A 24,590-nucleotide genomic window follows, 5' to 3' on the forward strand; every position below is an offset into this window, starting at 1 on the left:
CACCATGCACACCTGGCAGGCTGTGGCATGGCATAGTGGAAAGTTATTAACATCATGCAGACATGCCATCTACATGGAAAGTTTTATTATTAAAGGGGGAGGGGAGAGGGAAGAGAGAGAATGGAGGGAGAGAATGAGAGGGAAAGAGAGAGAGAGAATGAGAAGAGAAAGTGAAAGCAGAGGTGTGTGCAGCCTCGTGAAAAAGAGAGAGGGAGAGAAGAGGGAAGAGAGAGAAGGAGGAGAGGTTTTCTCTAAGAGGAGACTTTACATAAGATGACATGATCCGGATGCTGGTCGGTCCCCAAGGGGTGGGTCTAACTGCTAACATTCCCTGCCATTACTCCCTTTTTGATTATTATAAAAAGGTGAGTTATGGATAGCAAGTGTGTGGGCGGAATGAGGGCACGAAATTCTCAAGACTGCTTCCTGCAGCTTTGGGGGTGAAATGGGGAGGGGGAATTTGAGAGTTGGGGTCACACACAGTGGGAGGTGTGAATAAAGAAGCATTCAGTTAGCTGCCATCCTGGATACCCCTTGAGGGAAGTAAGAAGCAGGTTGCTAGGGGAAAATGGGTTGTTATCATTGGCCTCATGAGCAGGGCTAGCCATGGGAAGAGTGAGAACTGCCAGAAAGAATGGGAGAGAGAAGTGCCCTGGTTGTACAGCAGAGGCTAGTGTGGGTGAGCCAGATGAAAGAGCAGGTATCCCTTTGAGTCTGGAGAGGTGGTGCCAGCAGTGAAGTTCCAGGAGCTTGGGGGAACATGGCACGCCAAATAGGAGTACAGGAGCCATCACAGCTGTTTCTCTGGAGGTGGGGAATACGTCTGTCCTTCCAGTAGTCTCCCGGTTGGTGTCCTCAGTTGGTGCAGTGGCTGGTGGTATATCTGGAGGGCCTTTGAGAGTCTGGCCTTGGCATGAATCTGGCAGGATGGGTGGATCTGTGCAGGAACCTGCAAGGGTTTTTAAAACAACTAGAACAGATTGACATCTTGGTATCATAGCAAAAGCTATGGCTTTGGGTTAGAAGGCATGAACATTTTCTAGGGCCTGGTTTCAGCCCAAAGAAACACATCTTTAAATCTATAAGCAGAAGTAATTTGCTGAGTGGCTGTGGTTGAGTGAGTGAAGAAGGAAGAGCAGGAAGGATTCCCTTTCCTCTCTAATGCAAACCTGTCTCTAAAAGCTGGCACAAGTAAAGTCCACAGAAACTTAAGGACTCTCAAGACTATAGTCAGTGTTCTATCAGTTTATCAAAACTGCATTTATCAATGTTAAAATTCTGAACCTCTGAAGTCTCATCTGAAACCAGTTTATCCTGTACTATGAAGTCTATGAATGAGTCACACCTGCCTGTACTTTTAACAGGAAACTCACTAATGAACTACCAAGGTGCTTGTAGCCTTGGAGTTGGGGGAGAGAGCCAAAAATTGGCAAACATCATCAGATCTGAGAAGGATAAGTAAGTGAACAGAAGTGAGACATCTTTCCTATCTTCACATAAACCAATGTTAAAGCATCTGCTTTTTATCTAATTCACCAGGAGATACTGAGAGCAGTCAGTGCAAAGTGAGTTGATCCCTTGTTTGAATCTGGTAGCAAGGTGACCTGTGTCCAGACTCAGTGTGAGCTCTAAGAGAATGAGGCCTGTGAATTTTTTTTCAATTCCTTTTTTTTATTATTATTTTACAACACCATTCAGTTCAACATAATAGCCACAGATTCCCCTGTTCTCCCCCTCTCGCCCCCCCCTCCCCCCATCTCACCCCCCATTCCCACCTCCTCCAGATCAAGGTCTCCCCGAGGACCGGGGTCGACCTGGTAGACTCAGTCCAGGCAGGTCCATTCTCCTGCTCCCAGACCGAGCCAAGTGTCCCTGCATAAGTCCCAGGATTCAAACAGCCAACTCATGCAACGAGCCCAGGACCCGGCACCAATGCACAGCTGCCTCCCAAACAGATCAAGCCAAATGACTGTCTCACGCATTCAGGGGGCCTGGTCCAGTTGGGGGCCCCTCAGCCTTTGGTTCATAGATCCTGTGCTTCCATTCATTTGGTTATTTGTCCCGGTGCTTTATCCAACCTTGGCTTCAACAATTCTCGCTCATATAAACCCTCTTCTTTCTCACTAATTAGACTCCCAGTGCTCCACCAGGGGCCCAGCCGTGAGAACAAGGAATAGGAGACCATGGTAAATGAAGACCACATGAGAAGGTGAGAAGGGGAGGAAGCAGAGAGCTAGGGAGGCCCACGGAGATCCACAAAGATACCCCCCGCAAAAGACTGCTGGCAATGGTCGCGAGATGGCAGGAACTGACCTACTCTGGTGATGGGATGGCCAGACACCCTGATAGTTGTGCCATAAACCCCATCCAAGGACTGAGGAATCTGAGGCCTGTGAATTTTACGTAGAGAACAAAAAAAGCACCTGAAGCCTTGGTTGCAGCTGTTGAATTGACAAAGCCTGGTTGTCAAATGACACCAGAGATCTGAGAAGGATACATTCTCCCTGAGTTAGTGATTGAAAGTGACAGAGACTTCCCTGTTGGCTACCTAGACAGCCTCCTGTAGGCGGAAGTTTTCATTTCTCCCACAGTTTCTTGGTCCCAAGTAAACACATAGAGGCTTATATCATTACACACTGTTTGGCCTATACTCAGGCTTTTCATTAACAAGCTCTTACAACTTAATTCAACCTATTTATATTGATCTATGTTTTGCCATGTGGCTTTGTGGCATTACCTGTGTTGTATCACATCTTGCTTCCCTGGACAGCATTCAGCATCTCTCTGACTCTGCCTTCTTCTCCTTGTCTCTCTCTTGGATTCTCCACCTGGCTCTATTCTCTCTTGCCACAAGCCATAGAAGTTTCCTTATTAATCAATGGTAGCAACATAGATTCATAGCTTTCAGAATGACCATCCCAGGGCAGCCTCCCCAAGATCCTCAATGGTCATTGAGGGCAGAGGTATCAGGGCAACATCAGTCTTTGGATGCCAGCCCTAGGCCTGCAAGGCCTCAGAAGATCTGACAGTTTTGTGGTAGGTACTTCTGGGGAGGACCAAACTACCCTGTCTAGGGAAAAGTGAGGCAACGGGCTCCCCAGAGTCCTGTTGTCCATGGTTTGAAGAAAGCCCTGGCAGCAGTTGAGGTGAAAGGCTGGTTTTGTTCAGCAACTGGTGCTGCCACTCTGGAGCAAGTTCCGAGTGGAGATTCTGTGCCAATCCATCTTCTTTGGAGGAAATAAAGGTCCTGCCAGGAGCCAGCATGTCTCTCTATCACGAAGAACTTTTTAATTAAACATTTTAAATGCCACATTCTGGAGATCTCTGAGTATTTGAGGACTGTCTGTCTATTAGATATGAATGGCTATCAGCTAATGTTCCCTATAAGTCTCCAATATGTTAGCAGCTTTCATATGACTAGGACTTATTGTTTCCTGAGAAAGCAAAGAAGAGTGTCATGGGAAAGATTCAGGGCCAAATGGGGACAAGAAAAACAGGACTTGTTAGTTGGGGTGTGGCCCAACTCTGAGAAAAGAACCCTCTTAGGGGACCAGAAACTCCTTTACAGAATATATATCTGGTTTATCAAATCCTTATTTATTAAACATATACCATCATTTATTTAAATTCTCTAGACTCTTGGTGCTGAACATTTGGTGAAGAGATAGGTGTAAATCTCTAAGCTAGCTTTTGTTAATCTGAATACATCTTTTATAAGTTTCACTTTCTATTATCATATAAAGTATAGTATAAACCAGAATTGAATCAAATATAGTTTTACCTTTCTATCATCATACAAAAAGTCCATACCAATTCAAAATATTTGAGGCTTGTTGGTATTTCGTAATGGCAGTTTTGTCATTATTGTGAATATCAGTGCAAACATGCAGGTGGTCCTAGGCTGCCCCTTTAAAAAGTTCAAAGGAAGCAAGATTATTAAGGTGCTAGCTAAGACAGACCCTAGGGAAGTTTTCTTGTTGCATTTGCCTTTGTCATGGATGTACATTTTCAGCAAGGCCATGGAGTTTCTAATGATCCCTGAGTGGTTATCATAAAAACAGCATTGCTCTCCTATGGCCTTGCTTAGGCTCCCTTCTTGAAGGAATGATAACCACAGGAACCAATTGAATAAGTTTTAGGTCAAGATCCCTTCTTACCTGGAGAACTGTTTTAACTAGAGAAGAGAATAATTTCTCTAAATATGTGACAGATTTTTCTAGGGCAGCGACATCTCCATCTACTTAAGGCCCTGTTTTTCTGATCTTTGAGTACAGCCAGATTATCATCCTGAATGACATATAATCATAATAATTCTTAAGGCTACACAATACCTCTTTGATTCTACATAAAGTAGGTCAAGTATCTTTTCCTATCGTGGATCCAATTCAGTTAGTAAATCTATCAATTGACAGCTCTGGGCCCAGTTTCCTAGTATATCAATGGGCATTTTCGTAGGCATTTTGTCCCCTATGCCAGGGAGTTTTTCTTTGACTTAGCCCTTTTAGTCTGTTTCAGGGGCAGGCACGATGTACTCTCTTCTATAGCTGCTACAAACTGAAAGACAGCATAGGTGGTCAGTGCCCAACAACACTAAAAGGCTAGTCAAAGGTATGCAGGGAATTTAGGCAATGGACCACTTATCAGAAACGTGATTATCTGAACAAGCTGTAGAGATGGATAACAATCACATTAGCTAGGCTGGTCCACATCAGCCTTCAGCAAGTCCAGAGCTTGTGATCATTTGGAACAGGTTGCAGTCAGCAATGGATGCTTTGACATGTCTGCCAGCCAAATGGAGAACTGTTGAGACATGTTCAAACTAGGAATAGAAGTTAAAATTTAAGAACTTAATTGGAACTTTTAGAACCATAGATTTAGTAATTGGGAAGGGGAGACAGAAATAAAGAGAGAGAAAAAATGAGAAAGAAGAGGTGCACATAGTTTCATGAAAGGAGAGAGAGGGAGAGAGGATAGAAGAGAGAGAAAATGGGGAGGGGTTTTCTCTTAAAGAGAACTAACTTTACATAAGGTGATGTGATCTGGACAATGGGTGGGTCCCCAAGGTGCAGGTATGAATACTAACATTCCCTAAAAACAATACCACAAACAAAAATAGAAACATACATACAATATGTTGTAACAAAATAACCTTAAATTTTAATCAATAAACAAAAATCCATTAGAGTACAAACATATATACAGTGTAAAAAATAACTTTATATTTGTATCAATATACCATATTCCTCTAGATGATAATAAACATCCATAACCCACAAAATAACCAAAAGCCTCCAAAACCACACTTGGGAATGTGGATGTCGTGTTCTCCAACATGCTTCCTGCTGTCTGTAGATGAAGTATCTTTAGGGTCCCAGAGAGAAAATTTTGAGGTAATAACCAAGTCCTAAAAAGACCAGTAGTAAACTTTGTTGATAGATATCACCTGTCAAATTTCAGGAGGTCTTGCCTATTCAAACCTGACCTTGAACATGGAGACAAACAACTCAACTCATCCCCTATATGGGTTTTATCCAGGGAAGACATGGGCAGTGGGGAAAAGTATGTACTGGGGTGCTAGTTTAGAGGGTACCTGAGAGATGACCAAACCAAGAGGTAGGTGGACATTGGGACAGCAGATTGTCTGACAGCCACCATATGGTTGCTGAGAATTAAACTGTGGTCCTCAGCAAGGGCAGAAAGTGCTCTTAAGTGCTGAGCCATCTCTCCAGCCCCTGCAATGGTTGATTGTCAGCTTCACACACTGGGTAGGAAGAGCCTCAGCTGAAGGATTGCCTGCATCATATTGGCCTGTGGGCACATCTGTTGGGCATTTTCTTTCTTTCTTTCTTTCTTTCTTTCTTTCTTTCTTTCTTTCTTTCTTTCTTTCTTTCTTTCTTTCTTTCTTTCTTTCTTTCTTTCTTTCTTTCTTTCTTTCTTTCTCTCTTTCTCTCTTTCTTTCTTCTTTTTTTGAGACAGGGTTTCTTTGTGTATCTCTGGCTGTCCTGGAATTCACTCTGTAGACTGGGCTTGCCTCCAACTCAAATATTTGCCTGCCTCTGCTTCTGAGTGGTGACATTAAAACCATAAAAGATGTGCATCACCACTACCACTATCTGGCTACATTCCTAGTTTTTTAAATGGAGTTTTCGGGCTACTAAGATGCAGCCTACGATGAAAGCCTGTAGACCTGAGTTTGATTCCTGAAACCCACTTAAAGGTAGAAGGAGAGAACTGCTTACACAAGACTGTCCTTTGATCTTCACATGTGCACACAAGTGCGCTCTCTTTTGATAACTCTCTCTCACACACACACATAACTTAACTTATTAGTTAATTAATTTAAATTTGAGTTTGTAATTATATCTACCTCATAGGCTGTGTCAGGTGTTGGGACAGACTTCCACTATGTTTATAAAGTTAACATGGAGGATTGTTGGGGACAGCTACTCCTGTCTGTGACCACATGTCACTGTTAGCATCCCTCAGACCCAATCCCAGGAGCATTGCCTATATCTTCTTATGATCTCATAGCACTCACAGGAGAGGGACTTGTCACTTTGTCTGTCACTGCACTTGAGCTGGTTGGGGTGTTGAGCTAGCCCTTTTTCTTTGCCTCTGGGACAGCACTGATTCAGGCTCTGTCACCATCTACAGTAGCTCTGCAGGTCGGTACTGTGTGTGAGGGTGCACATATTCTACTTCTGTGCTACACACACAGTAGTCACAGGCCCCATGTGCTGACTGGACACTGTCAGCACAGCTACAGGACTATAAAGAGAAGTCACTTGAGTCCTCCTTTCGCTCAAGATGAAACTCCTTCTGGGGGTCAATCTGCTCAGAAGTGGCACCCTTGCCCCCTAAGAGTGAACCACATCTCCCTTGTCTTTAATGTACAGCCCCCTAATGGTCACATGTGAAGTTCTAGTTTGGGGTTACCTTTGGGATTCAATGGCCTTTGTGTTGGGGTTCTCTCATCCCCTTATGGTGACAACATCTGTCACCTTTACCCTCTAGGTCTGGACTCAGATGACTCCTTAGAAAAGTCTACTATATTCACCTACGCCAGCAAAGAATGTCCCTTGTATCTCTGCCATATTGCCCTGGGACAGGTTTACTTGGGTTTCAGGTTCCTTGGCAATTTTTTATTGTCTTTTTAAGAAATATTTACTTTTATTTCATGTGAATGAGCCCTTTCTCTGCATGGGTGTCTGTGAACTGTGGGTGAGCAGTGCCTAAGAGGAGAGAAGAGGGGTCTGATCCTCCAGAACTAGGGTTGTAGACATTTGTGAGCTGCCATGTGTATGCTGGAATCATGCCTGGGTCCAGTGCAAGCACAGGAAGTGCTCCTGGCTCCAGAGCCATCTCTCCAGCCCTTAATATTATTTTTACATAATCTTGTTATGTGGCTCATGATGTCCTCCAACTCAAAATTCTAGTCCAGACTTGCCTCAACCTTCCAAGTGTTAGGATTACATACTTGCCTAGCTTGTGTCTGCAATTCTATTTTGATTGATTATTCATCATAGGGTTTTGCTGTGTAGTAATAGCTGTCCTGGAACTCACTCTATAGACCATCCTGGCCTTGAACTCAGATATCCACCTACATCTGCAAGTAGAGTTGGGGACTACACAGTGTGTGTTCCACTGTACCTGGCTTCTCTTGAATTTTAATGGTGAACAAGTATCCCACTGCACACTGAATCCTTGTCATTTACCTACTCCTTAGCTGATGAACAGTTTGTTGTGTGAAATGCTGACTTTACCATGATGATCTGACCATTGTCCTTGTCTATGAGCTGTCCATGGCCATACAACAGATTCCTTCTTTCTTCCAGTGTAAAACAATCAGCATGTGTTGTCTGCTTCTCTGGCTCAAGGTCTCAGCTAGAACTGTGATGTATACCACTGTTGGCATAGGTTAGGATTTCACCTAGGCTTGTGTAGGATTGGGGCAGCTTTCAAACACAAGAGATGGTTGGATTGTTGGGCCATTGAACTAAGAGATCAGTTTGTCCCTGGCTGCTGACTGGAGAGTGTTCTCAGCTCCTCAACACAGGGACCACAGGGCAGCTCACAGAGTGGTGTCTGTCTGTCCTGACAGTGAGAAATGAGCAGGCAAGCAGGGCAAAGGGCAATGTCTATAGACCTTAATCCTGGGGAGTCAGACCAGCTAAGTACAGCTGTGTTCATTTATAGTGTTACCACTCAGAAGGTTGAGGATAAAGTGTTGCTTTGTTGGAGGCTAGCTTGGGTTACAGGGCAACTTCCCATCTCAAACAAGTAGACATCTTCCTGCTCAGGCTTCGTGACTTGATTTTGGTCTCCAAGAACTACATAATAAAACCACCTCTCTAAAACTGTTCACTGACATCTTCATGTGTAGCATGACTTATGAGTGCTCCCAAATGCATGCTTGTGAACCTGTGTGCAGGCAAGCACACACACACACACACACACACATACACACACACACACACACACACACACACCTCTATTCACTGCTCTCCCCATGCAGCATCTGATAGGAGTCAAGGAAGCTAGCAGGCAGGCATCAGACCCCTGGTAAAGCCAAGTGGAATTGATGGAGTGTGCTGTGCTTTCATGCAGCAGGCGCTACTGCACACAGCATCAGCCCTCGGGCTGTGTGTCGGTTCAACAATGTGATCAAGTGCACCATGCCTGGAACTGATTTCGTGTCGGAGTACAACAACTATGGCTGCTTTTGTGGCTTGGGTTGGGGGTTCAGATGCCACGGTGAATGAGTTAGACACATGAGTGATCCATGTGGGAGATTGGAGTTTTGGAGTTAGGTGGAGACAGGACACAAGCAGAGCATTTCATGAGGCATGAACAGGAGACATGCATGTTCACCAAACATCATATATTTTGTTTTGTTTCTTTCTTTATTTGTGTTTGTTTGTTTCCAGACAGGGTTTCTCTGTGTAGCTCTAGTTTTCCTGGAATTCCTTCTGGAGACCATAGTGGACTTCAACTCAGAGATCCATCTGCCTCTGCATACCAAGTACTAGGATTAATGGTAGACACCACAACACTCCAGAGAAGTTACTTTCAATAAATATTTGCTTAATAATAATCACAGATTCTCAAGCCTCAGGACGATTTCTTCTGGATCATTGTGTTTAAGTCACGATTGAGAAAGATTGCAAGTGAGAACTGTCCTCCTGTAGGTCCATAATCCTCCCTCAGCTGTTCCTTCCTCTCTCCAGGTGATGCCAGACTCATGACAACTGCTACACCCAGGCAAAGAAGCTGTAAAGCTGCAAATTCCTCATAGACAACAACTACACCAGCTCCTACTCATACTCATTCTTTGGGAATGAGGTCACCTGCAGTGGTAGGTTTACCACCCAGGGCCTCTGGACTCTGATTGGCCCTGGGTGGATTTGGAAAGGACAGGGAAGTAACAAGGACATTTATCATTTATCAGTCATTTCTTGGTCTCATTTGACCTCACAACAGTCTTATCAGGTACATACTAAAATATAGATGAGGTCACTGATGAGGAAGATGAGGAAGGCAGGGCCACTTGCCCAATATCACCCAGCTTAGAAGTGATAGCATTTGGTTATGGGATGCACATCTACACCACTTCAACGCCTCTTTTAAAAAAACATTGTAAGAGTTTATGTATTTCTGGGGGAGACATGCCTCTGATACAACACAGGTGCAAAAGTCTGAGGACAATGAATCTGTTTTCTCCTTCAACTATGTAAGTCCTGGGGATGGAACTCGGGTTCAGACCTGGCAGCATGTGCCTTTATTCCCTGAGCCATCTTGCCTGTTCAATGCCTCTCCTGTTAGCTGCTGTGTTATACTGATTCCATATTGACTAAACAATGGAGAGCTTCATCATTGGCTATAAGTCAGATACTGGAGTAAACACCTATGCAGGGCAAGATTTATCATTCCCATCTTACAAGTGAGAATTCAGAGGCCTGGTAATATAGCCCAGTGGCTAGAGTGCTTGCCTAGTATTCACAGACCTCTGGGTTCTACCTCTAGAATCCCTGAATTGAGTGTGATAATGCATACCTGCAATCTGACCACTTGGGAGGTGGAGGCAGGAGGATTGTCTTAAATCATATAATTTTTATTTTGAGACAGGGTTTCTCTGTGTATTTTTGGTGCCTGTCTTGGATCCTGCTCTGTAGACCATGCTGGCCTTGAACTCACAGAGATCCACCTGGCTCTGCCTCCCGAGTGATGGGATTAAATGTGTGTGCCACCACCAATGGGCCTTAAATCATATAGTTTTATATGTGGTATTTTATATTTGTAGTTTTCTGGGTTTTAAATTAAATATATGTTTATTTCTTTATATGTATAGGAATGAGTTGTCATCTCCTGTCTTCTTCAGTTAACTCTCTCCCGTGTCTTTAGAGGCTGGTGCTGTGGAACAATCCTTGTACACTAAATATGTATTGCTCTCATGATTAACAAAGAGCTGATTGGCCAATAGCTAAGCAGGATTTTCAGGCAGAGAGAATGCTGGGAAGAAGGAGTTGGAAGAGACTCAAGAGATGTAGAGAGAAGGAAGATGAATGTGCTGTGTTGAAAGAAGGTAACATTACATGGCAGAGGGTAGATTAGTAATATGGGTTAGTTTAAAATATAAGAGTAAGCCAGTAACAAGCCTGAAATATTGATGGAGCATTTATAATTAATAATGACTCTTTGTGTAGCTATTTGGGGAGCCAGCGGTTATGATGAAAAACTCCACCTACAGCTGGGTTTCTCAATAAACAGGATGCTCACCTTTAGCTAGCCTGACTGACCAACAAATTTTGGGCATCTCTGCTCCCCACATCCCCAATAGAGTTACAGATGCCCCAACCATGTCTTGATTTTTATTTTATTTATTTAATTATTTTTTTTTTCGAGACAGGGTTTCTCTCTCTAGTTTTGGTGCCTATTCTGGATCTCATTTTGTACACTGGGCTGGTCTTGAACTCACAGAGATCCAACTGGCTCTGCCTTCCAAAGGCTGGGATTAAAGGCATGTGGCACCATCACCCGGTATCTTGTTTTTAAAAAATATACTTAATTTTATTTTATGTACAGTGGTTTGAGTGTTTCAGATCCCCTGCAACTGGTGTTACAGACAGTTGTGGGCTGCCTTGTGGGTGTTGAGAATTGAACCAGGTACTCTGGAAGAGCAGCCAGAGCTCTAAACTGCTGAGCTATTTTCCAGGCCCACATCTTGCTTTTTACATGGACTCTGGGCATCCTAGGTCAGGCCCTCATGATTGTATGCCAACCACTTTACCAACTGTACCATCTCCCCAGCCCACAACTAATGTTCTTATTATCAGTGTGTTCCAGCATTTGACCAATCCAATGTGTTTTCTGTGCTTTGTCTCTCAACCCCGAGTCTGCACTGATGGGAGGACCACCGATTTCTTGTGGATACAAATCATAGGAAGCAGGTTCATGGGTTCCACTCAACTTCTTTCTTGTTTCTCTGCAGACAAAAACAACCCCTGTGAGGACTTCATCTGCAACAGTGACCGCCAGGCCGCCATCTGCTTCTCCAACACTCCATACAACAAGTAGCACAAAGGAGTTCACTGTTAGACTTGTCACCTCAGTTACTGCCTACCCCATCCCCACCTCCCTGGTTGTCTTCATTATATGCTGTACCCTCTAATAAAGAACCTGTTGAAAGAACTCAGCTTTGACGATTGTATTCTCTGTATACCAGACATAACTAGATCCTCAGAGAACATCATTCTGTCTAGTCTTGGAGGCTGAAGATTAATAGAAAAGACATTGCCATTAGGGGAGCACCTTGAGGAGTGAGTTATAAACCTGGCCATGCCGTTCATCCCAGCACTCTGATACAGAGAAGAATAGGCATAGGCAAGCAGATCTCTTGAATTCTAGGCCAACCTGGTCTAAAAAGCAAGTTCCCGGACAGGCAGGACTATTATACAAACAAACCCTGTCTCTAAAAACAACTACAACAAAAGAAAATTCAGCCGGAGATATGTAGGGAGTTAGCGCCAGACAGAAGGGAAGAGAAGGGGTAGATCAGACAGGGATGGGGACAGGAAAGAGGCATAGGGATTTGGGGGGAAGGAAAGAGAAGACAGGTGTGTAGGAGGGAAGAGAAGAGAGAAAGAAGCAGTGTCACATGGGAACTAAAGGAACATCTTGTCCTCAAAAATACTGGACTCAAAGCACTTCTGCTGTGTGTGCTCATCATAAGAAGTTGGATACAGGAAACCAATCTGGACTGAGAGTAAATGTCCTGAAGGCAGGATTACATCCTGTGACCTTCCAGTCTTCACTTTGCCTAAACACACAACACAAGATAGTTATCCTGCTAAAGTACACAGCAGCCTAACTTTTTACAACAAGAAAAACAGAAGACTTCCTCTCTCTACCTTTTCATAGCATGGAACCTAGCAGGTAAAGCCAGGTTAAACTCTGATTACTTTGGCAAAGCAGATTTAGGAGTAAGATGTATCATTGGCTGGTTTAAGGCTGTGTGGTTCTCTGTCACTCTTTTCCTTTAGTGAACAGCAGCCAAGTCCTCTGCCTTTCCACCCTCAACCCCATCCCCACTTGTGTCCTAAAGCTCAGGCCTCGCCCCTCCCAAGGTTCAACCTGGTGAGCAACAGAACCTCTTGCCCAGGCTCAGTGGCTGGTAATAGCTAGTAGTGACTGTACAGAGTACTGCTGGAAGTGTAGGGGATCGTGAGTATGGAGACAACCAACTCCACTTAACACTATGTGGTTTATATCCAGGGAAGAGGTGAGAAGTGGGGAAAAGGGTGTGCTGGGGTGCTAAGTTAGAGGGAACATGAGAGATGACTAGACACAGAGGCCAGAGGGCATTGGGCCAGCAGCCACCATATGTTTCTGAGAATTGGCGTCCGGGCCACAGCAAGAGCAGAAAGTGCTCTTCTGTGCTGAACCATCTCTCCAGCCCCTGCAATGGTTGATTGTCAGCTTCACACACTGGGGAGGGAGAGCCTCAGCTGAAGGATTGCCTGCATTATATTGGCCTGTGGGCAAATCTGTTGGGCATTTGCTTTCTTTCTTTCCTTTTTAGTTTTTTTTTAGACAGGGTTTCTTTGTGTACCTCTGGCTGTCCTGGAACTCACTCTGTAGACCAGGCTGGCCTCCAACGGAGATATTCGCCTGCCTCTGCCCTCTGAGTGCTGACATTAAAGGCATTAAAGGTGTGCACCACCACCATCTGCTATATTCCCAATTTTCAAATGGAGTTTGAAGGCTTGCCTATGATGCAAGCCTGTAGACCTGAGTTTGATTCCTGGAACCCACATAAAGGAAGAAGGAGAGAACTGACTCCACAGAGTTATCCTCTGACTTCCACATGTACATACAAGTTCTCTCTCTCTGTGTCTCTGTCTCTCACACTCACACAGACACATTACTTAATTATTTAATTAAAGTTCTAATTTGAAACTGGAATCTACCTCAAAGGTTGCCTCAGGTTCTTAAGACAAACTTAACACATTGCTTATACAGTTAACATGGAGGATTGCTGGGGCTAGCAAATTGTCCTGGGGACCACACATCACTATAAGCATCTCTCAGATCCAACCACAGCAGCAATATCTATATCTTCTTATGACATCAAAGCATCTATGGGGGAGGGACTTGTCATTTTTCCAGTCACTGCACTTGAACTGGTTGGGGTGTTGAGCTAGCCCTTTCTCTTTGTCTCTGTGACAGCATTGATTCATGCTCTGTCACCATCTACAGTAGCTCTGCAGGTTGGGACTGTGTGTGAGGGTGCACATATTCTACTTCTGTGCTACACACAGTAGTCACAGGCCCCGTGTGCTGACTGGACACTGTAAGAGCACAGCTACAGGACTATAAAGAGAAGTCACTTGAGACCTCCTCTCACTCAGGATGAAACTGCTTCTGCTGGTTTCTCTGCTCACAGGTAGGACCCTTGTCCCCTCTGGGTGCCCCCCATCTCACTTTTCCTCAATGCAAACCTCGCTGGTCATGCCTCAAGTTCTGGTTTGAGGTTCCTGTTGGGGTCTAATAGCCTGTGGGTTGGAGTTCCATGCTCACCCCATGTTCACAACAGCTAGCACCTTTACCCTCTAAGTCAGACAATCCCTTAGAAAAGTCTGCCATAAGCCCTGGAACTTATTTCCCTGGAACTTAGGTGCCCTTAAATTGGATTTTCTTGTAATTAAATTTTTTTTATCTTACTTTATGTGTTTGAGTGTTTTGCCTGCATGTGTGTCTGTGAACTGTGTGTGAGCAGTGCCTATAGAGGCCAGAAGAGGGGTCTGATCCTCCAGAACTAAGGTCATAGACAGTTGTGAGCTGCCATGTGTGTGCTGGAACCGAGCCTGGGTCCTATGCAAGTGCAGCAAGTGCTCCTGACTGCAGAGCCATCTCTCCAGCCCTGATGATTATTTTATTTCCCTGATCTTATTATGTGGCTCAGGATGTCCTCCAACTCAACATTATGTCCAGATTAAAAGTTTTCTGCCTCACCTTCCAAGTGTTAGGATGACATACATGCCATACTTGCTTCTGCAACTTATTTTTTCTAAACATGGCTCTCATCTGTCCTGGAACTCACTCTATAGATTAGGTTGGCTTTGATCTCAGATTCCACCTGCCTCTAGCTCCAGAGTGCTGGGATTAAAGTCCTATGACACTGTCCCAAGGTAACCTTGAACTTCTTATCCACCTGCCTCAGCCTCCAGAGAGCTGGGATTACAAAGTGTGTCTTTCACTGTACCTGGCTCCTCCTTTATTTTAATGGTGATTAAGTATCCCACTGTATTCTGAATTGTGATCATTTACCTACTCCTCAGCTGATGAACAGTTTGTTGTGTCAAATGCTGACTTTACAATGATGATATGACCATTATCCTTGTCTATGAGCTGTGCATGGCCATACAACAGATTCCTTCTAATTCTTCCAGTATAAAACAGTGAGCATGTGTTGGCTGCCTCTCTGGCTCAAAGTCTCAGCTAGAACTGTGATGAATCCCAGTTCTGGCTAAGGCTACGGTTTCACCTAGGCTTGAGTAGGGGTCGGGCAGCTTTCAATCTCAAGAGATGCTTAAATTGTTGAGTTATTGATTTAAGAGGTCAGTTTGTCCCTGGCTGCTGACTGGAGAGTGTTCTAAGCTCCTCAACACAGGGACCACAGGGCAGCTCACAGTGTGGCAGCTGTCTGTCCTGAAAGTGAGAAATGAGCAGGCAAGCAAGGCAAAGGACAATGTCTATAGAACTTAGTCCTGAGGAGTCAGCCCCGCCTGGTACAGTGGAGTACATTTATAATCCTAACACTGGGGAGGCTGAGGCCAGAAGTTTGCCACAGAGTTGGAGGCTAGACTGGGTTACCAGGCAACTCTCTGTCTCAAACAAGTAGACACTTTCCTCTTAGGCCTGGTGACCTGAGTTTGGTCTCCAAGACCTACATAGTAGAGGGAGAAAACCCAACTCCCTAAATCTGTGCTCTGACTTCCTCATGTGTAGATGACATTTATGAGTGCTCCCAAGTGTTTGCTTTCACCTGTGTTGGGACACACACACACACACACACACACACACACACACCTCTATTCACTGTTCTCCCCATGCACCAGCTGGTAGGAGTCAAGGAGGAAGTTAGCAGGCAGGCATCAGATCCTTGATAAAGCCAAGTGAGACTGATTGAGTGTGCTGTGCATTCTTGCGGCAGGAACTACTGCACAGAGCATCAGCTCTCGGGCTGTTTGGAAGTTCAGCAATGCGCTCGACTGCACCCTTCCCTTGATTAATCCCTTTCTAGACTACAACTACTATGGCTGCTACTGTGGATTGTTGAGATTCCTCGACCCAGTGGAAGACTTAGACAGGTGAGTGATCCACTTGGTGGGACACTGGAGTGTCTGTATTGGGGTGGGGGCCAGACACAAGCAGAGCATCTCATGAGGCATGAATAGGAGACAAGCATATTCACCAATCATTGTATATGTTGTGTTGTTTATTATTATTTATTTTTCTTTCTTTGTTTATTTTTCCCATAAAGAGGTTCTCTATGTAGCCCTAGTTGTCCTTGAACTCTCTCTATAGACCATGCCCACCTTGAACTCAGAGATCTTCCAGCTTCTTCCTCCTGAGTTCTGAGGTTGAAGGTGTGCATCACCACCCACAGCATGTATTTTCCCCTCTTGTCATGCAAAGAAATCAGTTCAAGAGGACACTGTATCTAGTGGTCCCCCAAGTAGAATGTGTGAGGTGTTAATAGTGGGTAATGCTGCCCTCAGTCACTAGTCTAGGGCATGGCCAACCATCTCAGCTCCCATCAGAGTGTCAGCCTTGGCTTAGAAAAGTCACCAAAAGTTTAGAATGTGTAATTTCACTGAATTCCTACAACTTTCTTCAAAAATCACTGTTTTTGATACAGGATCCCACTTATATATTCTGGCTGATCTCAAACTCAGAGATCCATCTGCCTCTGCCCCCCAAGTACTAGAATTAATTGTAGACACCATCACACTTCACAGAAGTTGCTTTCAATAAATATATGCTTAATAGAAATCATAGATTTCAAGTCATAGGACAATTTGTTCTGGAACATCATGTTAAATCATCCTCACATGTTTCAGAAAGACTGGAGGGGAGAATTGACCTCCTGTAGGTCCATTCTCCTTTCTTAGTTGTTCCTTCTTCTCTCCAGGTGCTGCCAGATTCATGACAACTGCCTTGCTCAGGTCGATAACCTGGAAAACTGTGCAGTCCTCATAAGGAACCCCTACACCAGCTCCTACTTATACATATGTTCTGGGAGTGAGATCACCTGCAGTGGTAGGTTTACCCTATGGGAAACTCTGAGTTCCTGGGTTTCTTTTAAAGGGGCAGAAGTAACAAGGACAGTGGCCACTTAGCACTCATTTACTTGATCCCATTTGACATTACAACAGCCTTATCAGGTAGATACTAAAATATGGATGAGGTTTGATGCGGTAATCTGATTAATATTTTTTAATAAAAAAAACAGGAGTCACATATTAGCGTAAGAACCAGAAGATCAGTGAACAGGGAACAGCTGCCAGTTGCTTCCTACCTCTTCCGTTCCTCCTTCCAAAATGATGAAATTCTCTCTCAGCCATGCCTTGACACTTCCTGTTTCAATTCTGTCTAGAGTCCTTCAAACTTCTATGGTTAGCTAGTGGCTAGCTCTGCCCTCTGACACCAAGCAAGTTTTATTTGTTAGAACACAATAAAAATATCACAAACATTTCCTTATTTTGTCTAAGCAAAAAGGAAGGGTTTTTTTAACTAACATAGTAAAACCATATACAATAAGTACAATAACTATATACAAATATATACAGACAACAATTACATTAACAATGTCTAGTCCATTTGCATTTGCCAAATTGAGAAAAAAATACTCCATTATCTATCTTTTGTTGGCAAGTTCAAAGTGCTGTACCTAATTCATTTTCTACCTTAACTTGCATTACCAACCCCAAACTATCTTTTATGTCTCTCAACCTTATGCACTTTACATCTATAACTGTCCAGTCTTCCACTCCTTCAGAGAGCTGAGAAGGAAATATTACCTGAGAAAACAGGAAGTGCAGAGCAAACAACTAAGTGCTGGAAGTGCAGAGTAAAAAACTAAGAAATGACAGTAACAGTCCCCCGAGGTTCCTCTGTAACCTTGGGACATTCTTCTTCATCCTACGGGTCTAGAACATCTGACAGACTTTTCTGTGAAACAGGACTTTTAAAGGGCTGTCCTACCTTGTCTTTGCAAAGTTTGGCAGTCACTTTCTTTTGTGTCCTGCTTGTTCAATTTGGACAGCATACTGTAAGCTGTTGAGGCAAAGGCAGCTTTGGGCCTAGTGGCTAAGCTTTGCCATGAAGAAAGTAAACAACATATGGAGTTTCTTTGGTGTCCATAATCTTCTCTGAAGTAGATTGGTCCTGCCAGGAGCAGACATGTCTCATTGTCACTCAAAAAATTATGTTATTGAAACATCTTAAATGCCATATTTAGTATCTCTGAAGTGTTTGAAGACCACCTGTCTATCTAAAATATATCTCTGTTTGACTTCAAAACATACAAAACATGACTGCAAGTTTGATTGTAATAGAGGGCTAATTACTAACCTGTATTTCTTTATTATCCTAAATAATTTGTAATAATGGTTTTCAAGGACTAGATATTTATATTACATTGTTAAATGAACTGTATAGGTACAATACCTTGAATAAGAATAGTAAGGTATGTACAATATATTATAACAAAAATAACCTTAAATTTGCATCAATATTAAAAAATCCACATCAATGTCAAATATTTAAGGCTAGTAGTTTCTTTTTTGGTTTAAAAGTAGAGTCAATAATTTACATTTTTATCCTATCATTTATATATCCCCCTTTTTCTTTTCAGAACATGATCTCTGAACCTGATCTCCTTTGTTCAGCTTTTTTCCTGACCATCACCATTAACAATTTGTAACCAAACCCCCTAAATAATGACAGATATCCATAACCCACTGAATGACCAAAAACCACCCATCCCACCTATGGGAATGTGGGTGTCATGTTCTTAAAATTGCTTCTTATTTTGTGGGGGGGGTAATGGCATCTTTAGGTGACCCTGTCTGGAAAGACAAAAATAAAACCCTGCCCCCAACCCTACCTTTGGGGAGTTTTCCTTTTGGCAAGTTATATCAGATCAAATGAAAAGCATTTGCTAGTCTTATAAGTTAGTTTAGATTGAATGGTCATGCTGTTTGATGAACTATCACCTCTTTTAAACAAGAAGTCTCTCTTGGCTGGCCGGTGGTGGTGCTCGCCTTTAATCCCAGTACTTGGGAGGCAGAGGCAGGCATATCTCTGTGAGTTTGAGGCCAGCCTGGGCTACAGAGTGAGTTCCAGGACAGGCACCAAAACTACATGGAGAAACCCTGTCTCAGAAATAAAAAAAGAAGTCTCTCTTGTTCAAATGTAATCTTTATCAATTTTGATGCCATCCTTATTTTTGTTCTCCTGAGAAAACAAAAGTAAAACCTCTTCCCCAATATAACTCATATTCTGGTTTCATTTTGGGGTTAGTAACTCTTTAAAGTATATAGGATGGTTTAATTCAGCAGTTTTTTTTCTATTATCCAATGTCTGTCCACAGCTGTCTATTCATTCTCATTAACATTTAGAAAAGTTAAAGTTAATAAAGCATTGTGCGATCTATTTATGCAGGTCTTTATTACATTCTTTTTATTAAGCATATCTTTTAGAGTTCAATTAGATTCTTCTATAACTGCTTGCCATGTAGGATTTTGTGGTATACCTGTAATACGTTTTATTTTGTAATATGCAAAAAACTGTTTAGTTTTTTCTAGAGACATATGCTGGAGCATTGTCAGTCTTAATTTGTACAGGTATTCCCATGATTGTCATAACTTCTAATAAATGTGTGATTACACAATCAGCCTTTTCAAACTCATAGGATTTTCCTTTTGAAATCCTGAATAAGTATGTATGGTATGGAGTACATCTTTTAATTTCCCAAACTCTCCAAAATGAAATACACCTATTTGCCAAATTTCATTTACCCTTTTGGTTAGTTTGCAGAGAGTAGAGTTTGGTAATAAAAAAAATAGTAGGACATTTCATTCTAATGTACATGACTTGTTGCCAAGTGGTGGAAAAAAATTGTTTCAAGCCCTTGCTCTTGACATTGTGTTTCTTATGAAATTCTGAAGCTTCTAGCACATTTCCTACCAATAGTTGATCAGTTTCATCATTATCTTGTGCTAGGGGACCTGGTGGACCAGTGTGGGATATGATATATATTGTATACAAGGGATGATTTTTAATTCTGGTTATCTTGTAACTGAATAAACAACAAAATCAATTATGAATCATCTGGAATAAATTTAGCAATTTAATATGTAAAACAACTCTTTCTTTTTTTATTGTTATTATTTATTCTTTTTTATTGTTAGATTTTTTCTTTTATTTATTTTATTTTACAATACTATTCAGTTCTACATAACTTTTGGCTAAGATCAAGTGTAAAAAACAACTCTTTCTTAATATTGAGAGTCAATAACTATATTAAGATGTTCTGGAAATCTATTAATACCTGATTTGTTTGGACCAATCTGGAACATAAGGGCTACAGATATTGGTTTTCCCTGTACAATGTGAGAAAAGATCCAGTTAGCTGTCTTTATAAAATGAATTCTCTTACGTTTGGAATATTTATTGCTAGTCTCTCCCAAAAAATTACTGTAAGCTCTTTGCCAATGTTCATTTTCCGTCCATGAAGAGGAAATTTCCACAATAATAAAAGGTACTATAATTTCTGCTGGGGCCATTCCTGCCAATTGACAAAGCCTCAATTTTCCTTTTAGATTCAACTCAGAAATCTTTTCTACATAGGTCTTTAATGTTTTACTCTGTTTGTGTGTTAAAAATACCCATTATAAGATATTATCTTCTCCCTGTATTTACCTTCCTATTGGAGAATGCAGGGAAGATTGAATAACCAGAGTACAATTAAGCTCTGGATCCAGACAATCCATATGTGCATCCTATAATTTCTTTTCTGCCAAATATAATTCTCTCTGCCTCAGCTTATTATTTTCTTGGATGCTGGGAGCAATCCCTGGTGGTGGATGCGTCCTGCAGAGGATGTAAGAAATGAGCCAGGCCATGGTGGTCACAATAATCTTGCAGCCTGACTGATTAGCAGCCAGAGTGTTTATTTATACAGAATTTAGTTAGCAGGAATACATTCTTGATGTTCCAAAACATAGATCATATTATTTTTGTTTTGTGTCATGTGTTTCACTTCCTTTTGCTCATCTTTTAGTCATCATTAATAAACTATGACAGAACAGAGTTATCATTTCCAATAATTTTCCCTCAAGTTTTGACATCATTAATAAACAGTTATCATTCTCACTCATAAAAACCATAACCCAATTTTTGAGAATCTAGGGGCATATGACAGCCTGTTCTCAGGCTGGTTGTTTTGGTTGCTTCAAGGACACTAGACCAAAACAAAATCTTCAACCACCCTGGGCATTTTGCCATGTCTCAGGCAGTGTATTACTAATTCTTAGTGGTCAGAGTGCTCAGGGAAAATCCTCAGGCTAAAGCTGCTGCTGTTTTTATTCAAATCCTGGCATAATACAATGTTTATATTTTATATCGTTATAGAATTTGGCATTCTGTTGTTCCTTGACATTATAGTGGCTCTAACTTTTAAGAGAGGGAGGTCCTGACTTCTTATACTTTTATCATCTTTCCACTCCATACTTTGCTCATCAGTATGTCTCTATGTAGGGCAGAGATGTACGCCACATAATTGTCTGAGTGTACAGTGGGAAGAGGCTTGTAATCTGAGCTGTGGCCAACTCCTCTAGCCCACCAGATCTTGTTGGCCTTTTTAATTTTACTTAGTTTTGAATATATTGTTCCAGTATAAGTACAGGGACAGATGTTTCAATAATGTCTCATAGCCACATGAAGAGACCTCTGGCTTCTTTATGTGTCACAACCTCCAAGGCAGAAGGAAGTCCTTCAAGTAGACAAGGATATCTCCCTCAAAGTGGTGGTGGTGGTGGGGGGAATAGTATGTTCAGGAATTTCCTGGGTAAGCTTAGAAGCAGCATTCCTAGGAGAAGGCATAAATGATTCATAAGGTATTTCAATCAATCTAATATCCCAAATTGTACAAATATTAAAAGTGCCCCAAGTATGTAACAGGTGGAGATGAAAACCAAAGGTGGCATGGCAGCCATCATGTGGCTCAGCTCTGCTGGATCGTTGTCAAGCAACTGTGTTGCCTTTATGACTTCTGCCATTCTTTCAGATGTGGCTGTGCCACTTGGACTATTTAAGTCTTTGTCACCTTGTCAGGTTTGAAATAAATTAGTTAATTCTTGAGTTGTTAATCCAATTATTGCTGTAGCCAGGTAATGTCACCAAGCTAAGACTAAGAGTCTGCCATTGATCTCTACTGATTAGTACCTTTTGGGGTTAAATTTTTTTGTAAACCTGTTTTATATCCTAGGTAATTAATAGTGTGCCCTCTTTATATTTTTGGGAGCAATTTGTAATCCCCAACAAGGTAAAGTTTTCTTTACTTCTTCAAACATTTTCTCTAAGGTATCTATTTTGAATCCCCTAGTAAGATATCATCCATATAATGGTAAATTCTTGATGGAGGAAACTGATTATGAAATATTTCCAATGACAGTCATCATAAATATTGGTACAGGTTAGGTCAGTTTAGCATCCCTTTTGGGAGAACTTTCCACTGATATCTTTTAATGGGCTGGAAATTATTATAAGTAGGCAATGTGAAGGCAAATTTTTCTCTATCCTGCTCTTGTAAAGGTATAGTGAAGAAACAGTCTTTTAAATCAATCACTATAATAGACCATCCTTGAGGTAACAGAGAAGGCAAAGGAATTCCAGGCTGTAGAGAGCTTATCAGCTGAATTACTTCATTTTTGGTTCTCAAATCTATTAGCATTCTCCATTTTCCAGATTTCTTCTTAATGACAAATAAAGGAGAATTCCAAGGATTAGTTGATTCTTCAATATGTTGACTATGTAACTACACCTGTACCCATTGTTCTAAGGCCTGTAATACTTATGATGTCAAAGGCCATTGGTTCACCCAGATAGGTCTGTCTGTTAACTATTTTAAAGGTAGGGCTGTTGGTAACTTTGAAAGATCAGCATTTTTTGTTCCCGTTTATGAACAACCTAAATATTCAGTGACTGATCTTCACAACACTTTTTAATATTTGTCCCAGAAACATTTGTTAGTTTATGATTTGTTCCTGAGATTTGAGGAGTATTAATCTGGGCATTTCATTGCTGTAACAAATTACATCCCCATAAATCTTTTGCTATGTTAGCCAATTATGGCTCTAATTTTCCTCTCTGTCCTTCTGGCATATCTTGACTTTATTTTACCTGAGATAAAGTTCCAATCCCCAAAAGCTGAACATTTACCTCCTGAAGAGGCCAATTTTGATGCCAAGATTTTGGTGTCATTATTGTTATATCTGCCCCTGGTGTCTACAAGACCCTCAATTACAATGTCATTTGTTCATATTTTTAACTTTGGTCTTGATCATGTAAAGAAGTTTGCCAAAATATTTGCTTTATGGTTTTACCTGGAATTTTTGTTCTATCTTCTAAAGTTGTTATTTAATCCAGAGCAGTATTTTTTTTTTTACAATAGTCATTATGAATTTAATTTGCTCTGGGAAGAGTTTCCACAAGTTAATGGGGAATGCCTAAACCAAATTTGACATGAGGGTCCACAAGCATCCCTCCTCCAAGATTTTTCCAATGGCCTTGTTGATTTGCATTTATTGTTCCAGGTTCTGCCTTTGCTTTATCTTCTCCACAAAGCAGAGACTTTTTCTTTGGATTATTCCTAGAAAAATCATTGTTTCTAGGAATTCCCTATCTACAATCCCTTTTTAGGTGAACTTGTTTAGCACAATTAAAGCATCTGACATTTTGATTATTCTTCAAGCCTCTAGAAATCATCTCTCCTATCAAGTATCAACATAAGATTCAATATTGATTGTATCTTTGATCCATTCCTCTGTGGGTGCTGTTCTTGCCTTTAAAGGCCTAATTACTCTTTTACATTGTGAATTAGCATTTTCACATGCAATGATTTAATTATTATTTATCTAGCTTATGGATTTGGTATCATTCTATTTTCAGATGAAGTCAATCCTCGTGAAAAATTAGTGAACTTTTCTTTTGGGCCCTGTATACCTTTAGTAGTAAATGACACAGTTTTCTTTCCAAGTTCTTCAACTCTGTCACAAGCATTCAAAGCTGCTTCATGCCATAGAGCCAAGATATGGTCATCATATATAGACTGTCTTTATACATCAGCATAATCACCCTCTCCAAGCAGCTGGCCTTGGGAAATTTCTACACCCCAGTCCCTACTTCATTGTTCCATGGCCTCAACCTTATCTTCCCACTAGGTCTTTCACTGTAATTGAGGACCAGGTTCCAATACTGTTAGAACCAAGTCTTTCCATTTTTGTGGGATAATACTGTTACTAGTTGACCATGAATTTAACATCTGACTCACAAAAGGAGAATGCTACCATATGAGACTATCTCTTCCTTAAATCTCCTCAAACCTAACATTTCCACAGGAATCCAGTCAGCTCTTACACAGCCTTGGGGATTCCTGTCATTTGACAGTTCTTCCTGTTTGGTGACTGGATAAATTAAGGTTGAGTTTTTTGATAACCTTGGGCTGTTTCTTTCTAATTTCATAATGTGATGGTAATATTGGTTCTCTCTTAAATTCCTCTGTCTTTGTCTGAATATCTCTATGATCTGTTTAAATGAGTTTTTCCTAAGTCTTCTAACTTATTACTCAAAATTGCATTTTTTTCTTTAGTAAGTAGTTGTAAGGCTTGCAAATTACCAGTCAATTTCTGATATTTGGTCTTGATATCAACTAACTTTTTTAGGGATAAAGCAAGAATTACTAAGCTGATAATGCTTATATTTAACATTATGTAAATCACAGTTAAGTTAATTACCCCTCATTT

At 41.6% G+C, this 24,590-nt stretch overlaps 1 protein-coding gene and 1 pseudogene across 1 annotated transcript in view; one reads left to right on the forward strand and one right to left on the reverse strand.

Annotated features, from left to right (window-relative positions):
- The first annotated feature begins 6,807 nt into the window (after positions 1–6,807).
- On the forward strand, positions 6,808–11,595 carry LOC114703600 (annotated as a pseudogene).
- Positions 11,596–15,184: 3,589 nt separating this feature from the next.
- LOC119086583 (phospholipase A2-like) overlaps positions 15,185–24,590 on the reverse strand; it is a 15,515-nt gene continuing 6,109 nt past the window's right edge. Inside the window, exon 5 of the mRNA XM_037198657.1 lies at positions 15,185–15,207. Coding sequence (XP_037054552.1) covers positions 15,185–15,207 — 23 coding nt within the window. The remainder of the gene's footprint in view (positions 15,208–24,590) is intronic.

The sequence above is a fragment of the Peromyscus leucopus genome, chromosome 23 (assembly GCF_004664715.2).
Source record: "Peromyscus leucopus breed LL Stock chromosome 23, UCI_PerLeu_2.1, whole genome shotgun sequence".
Classification (NCBI taxonomy): domain Eukaryota; kingdom Metazoa; phylum Chordata; class Mammalia; order Rodentia; family Cricetidae; genus Peromyscus; species Peromyscus leucopus.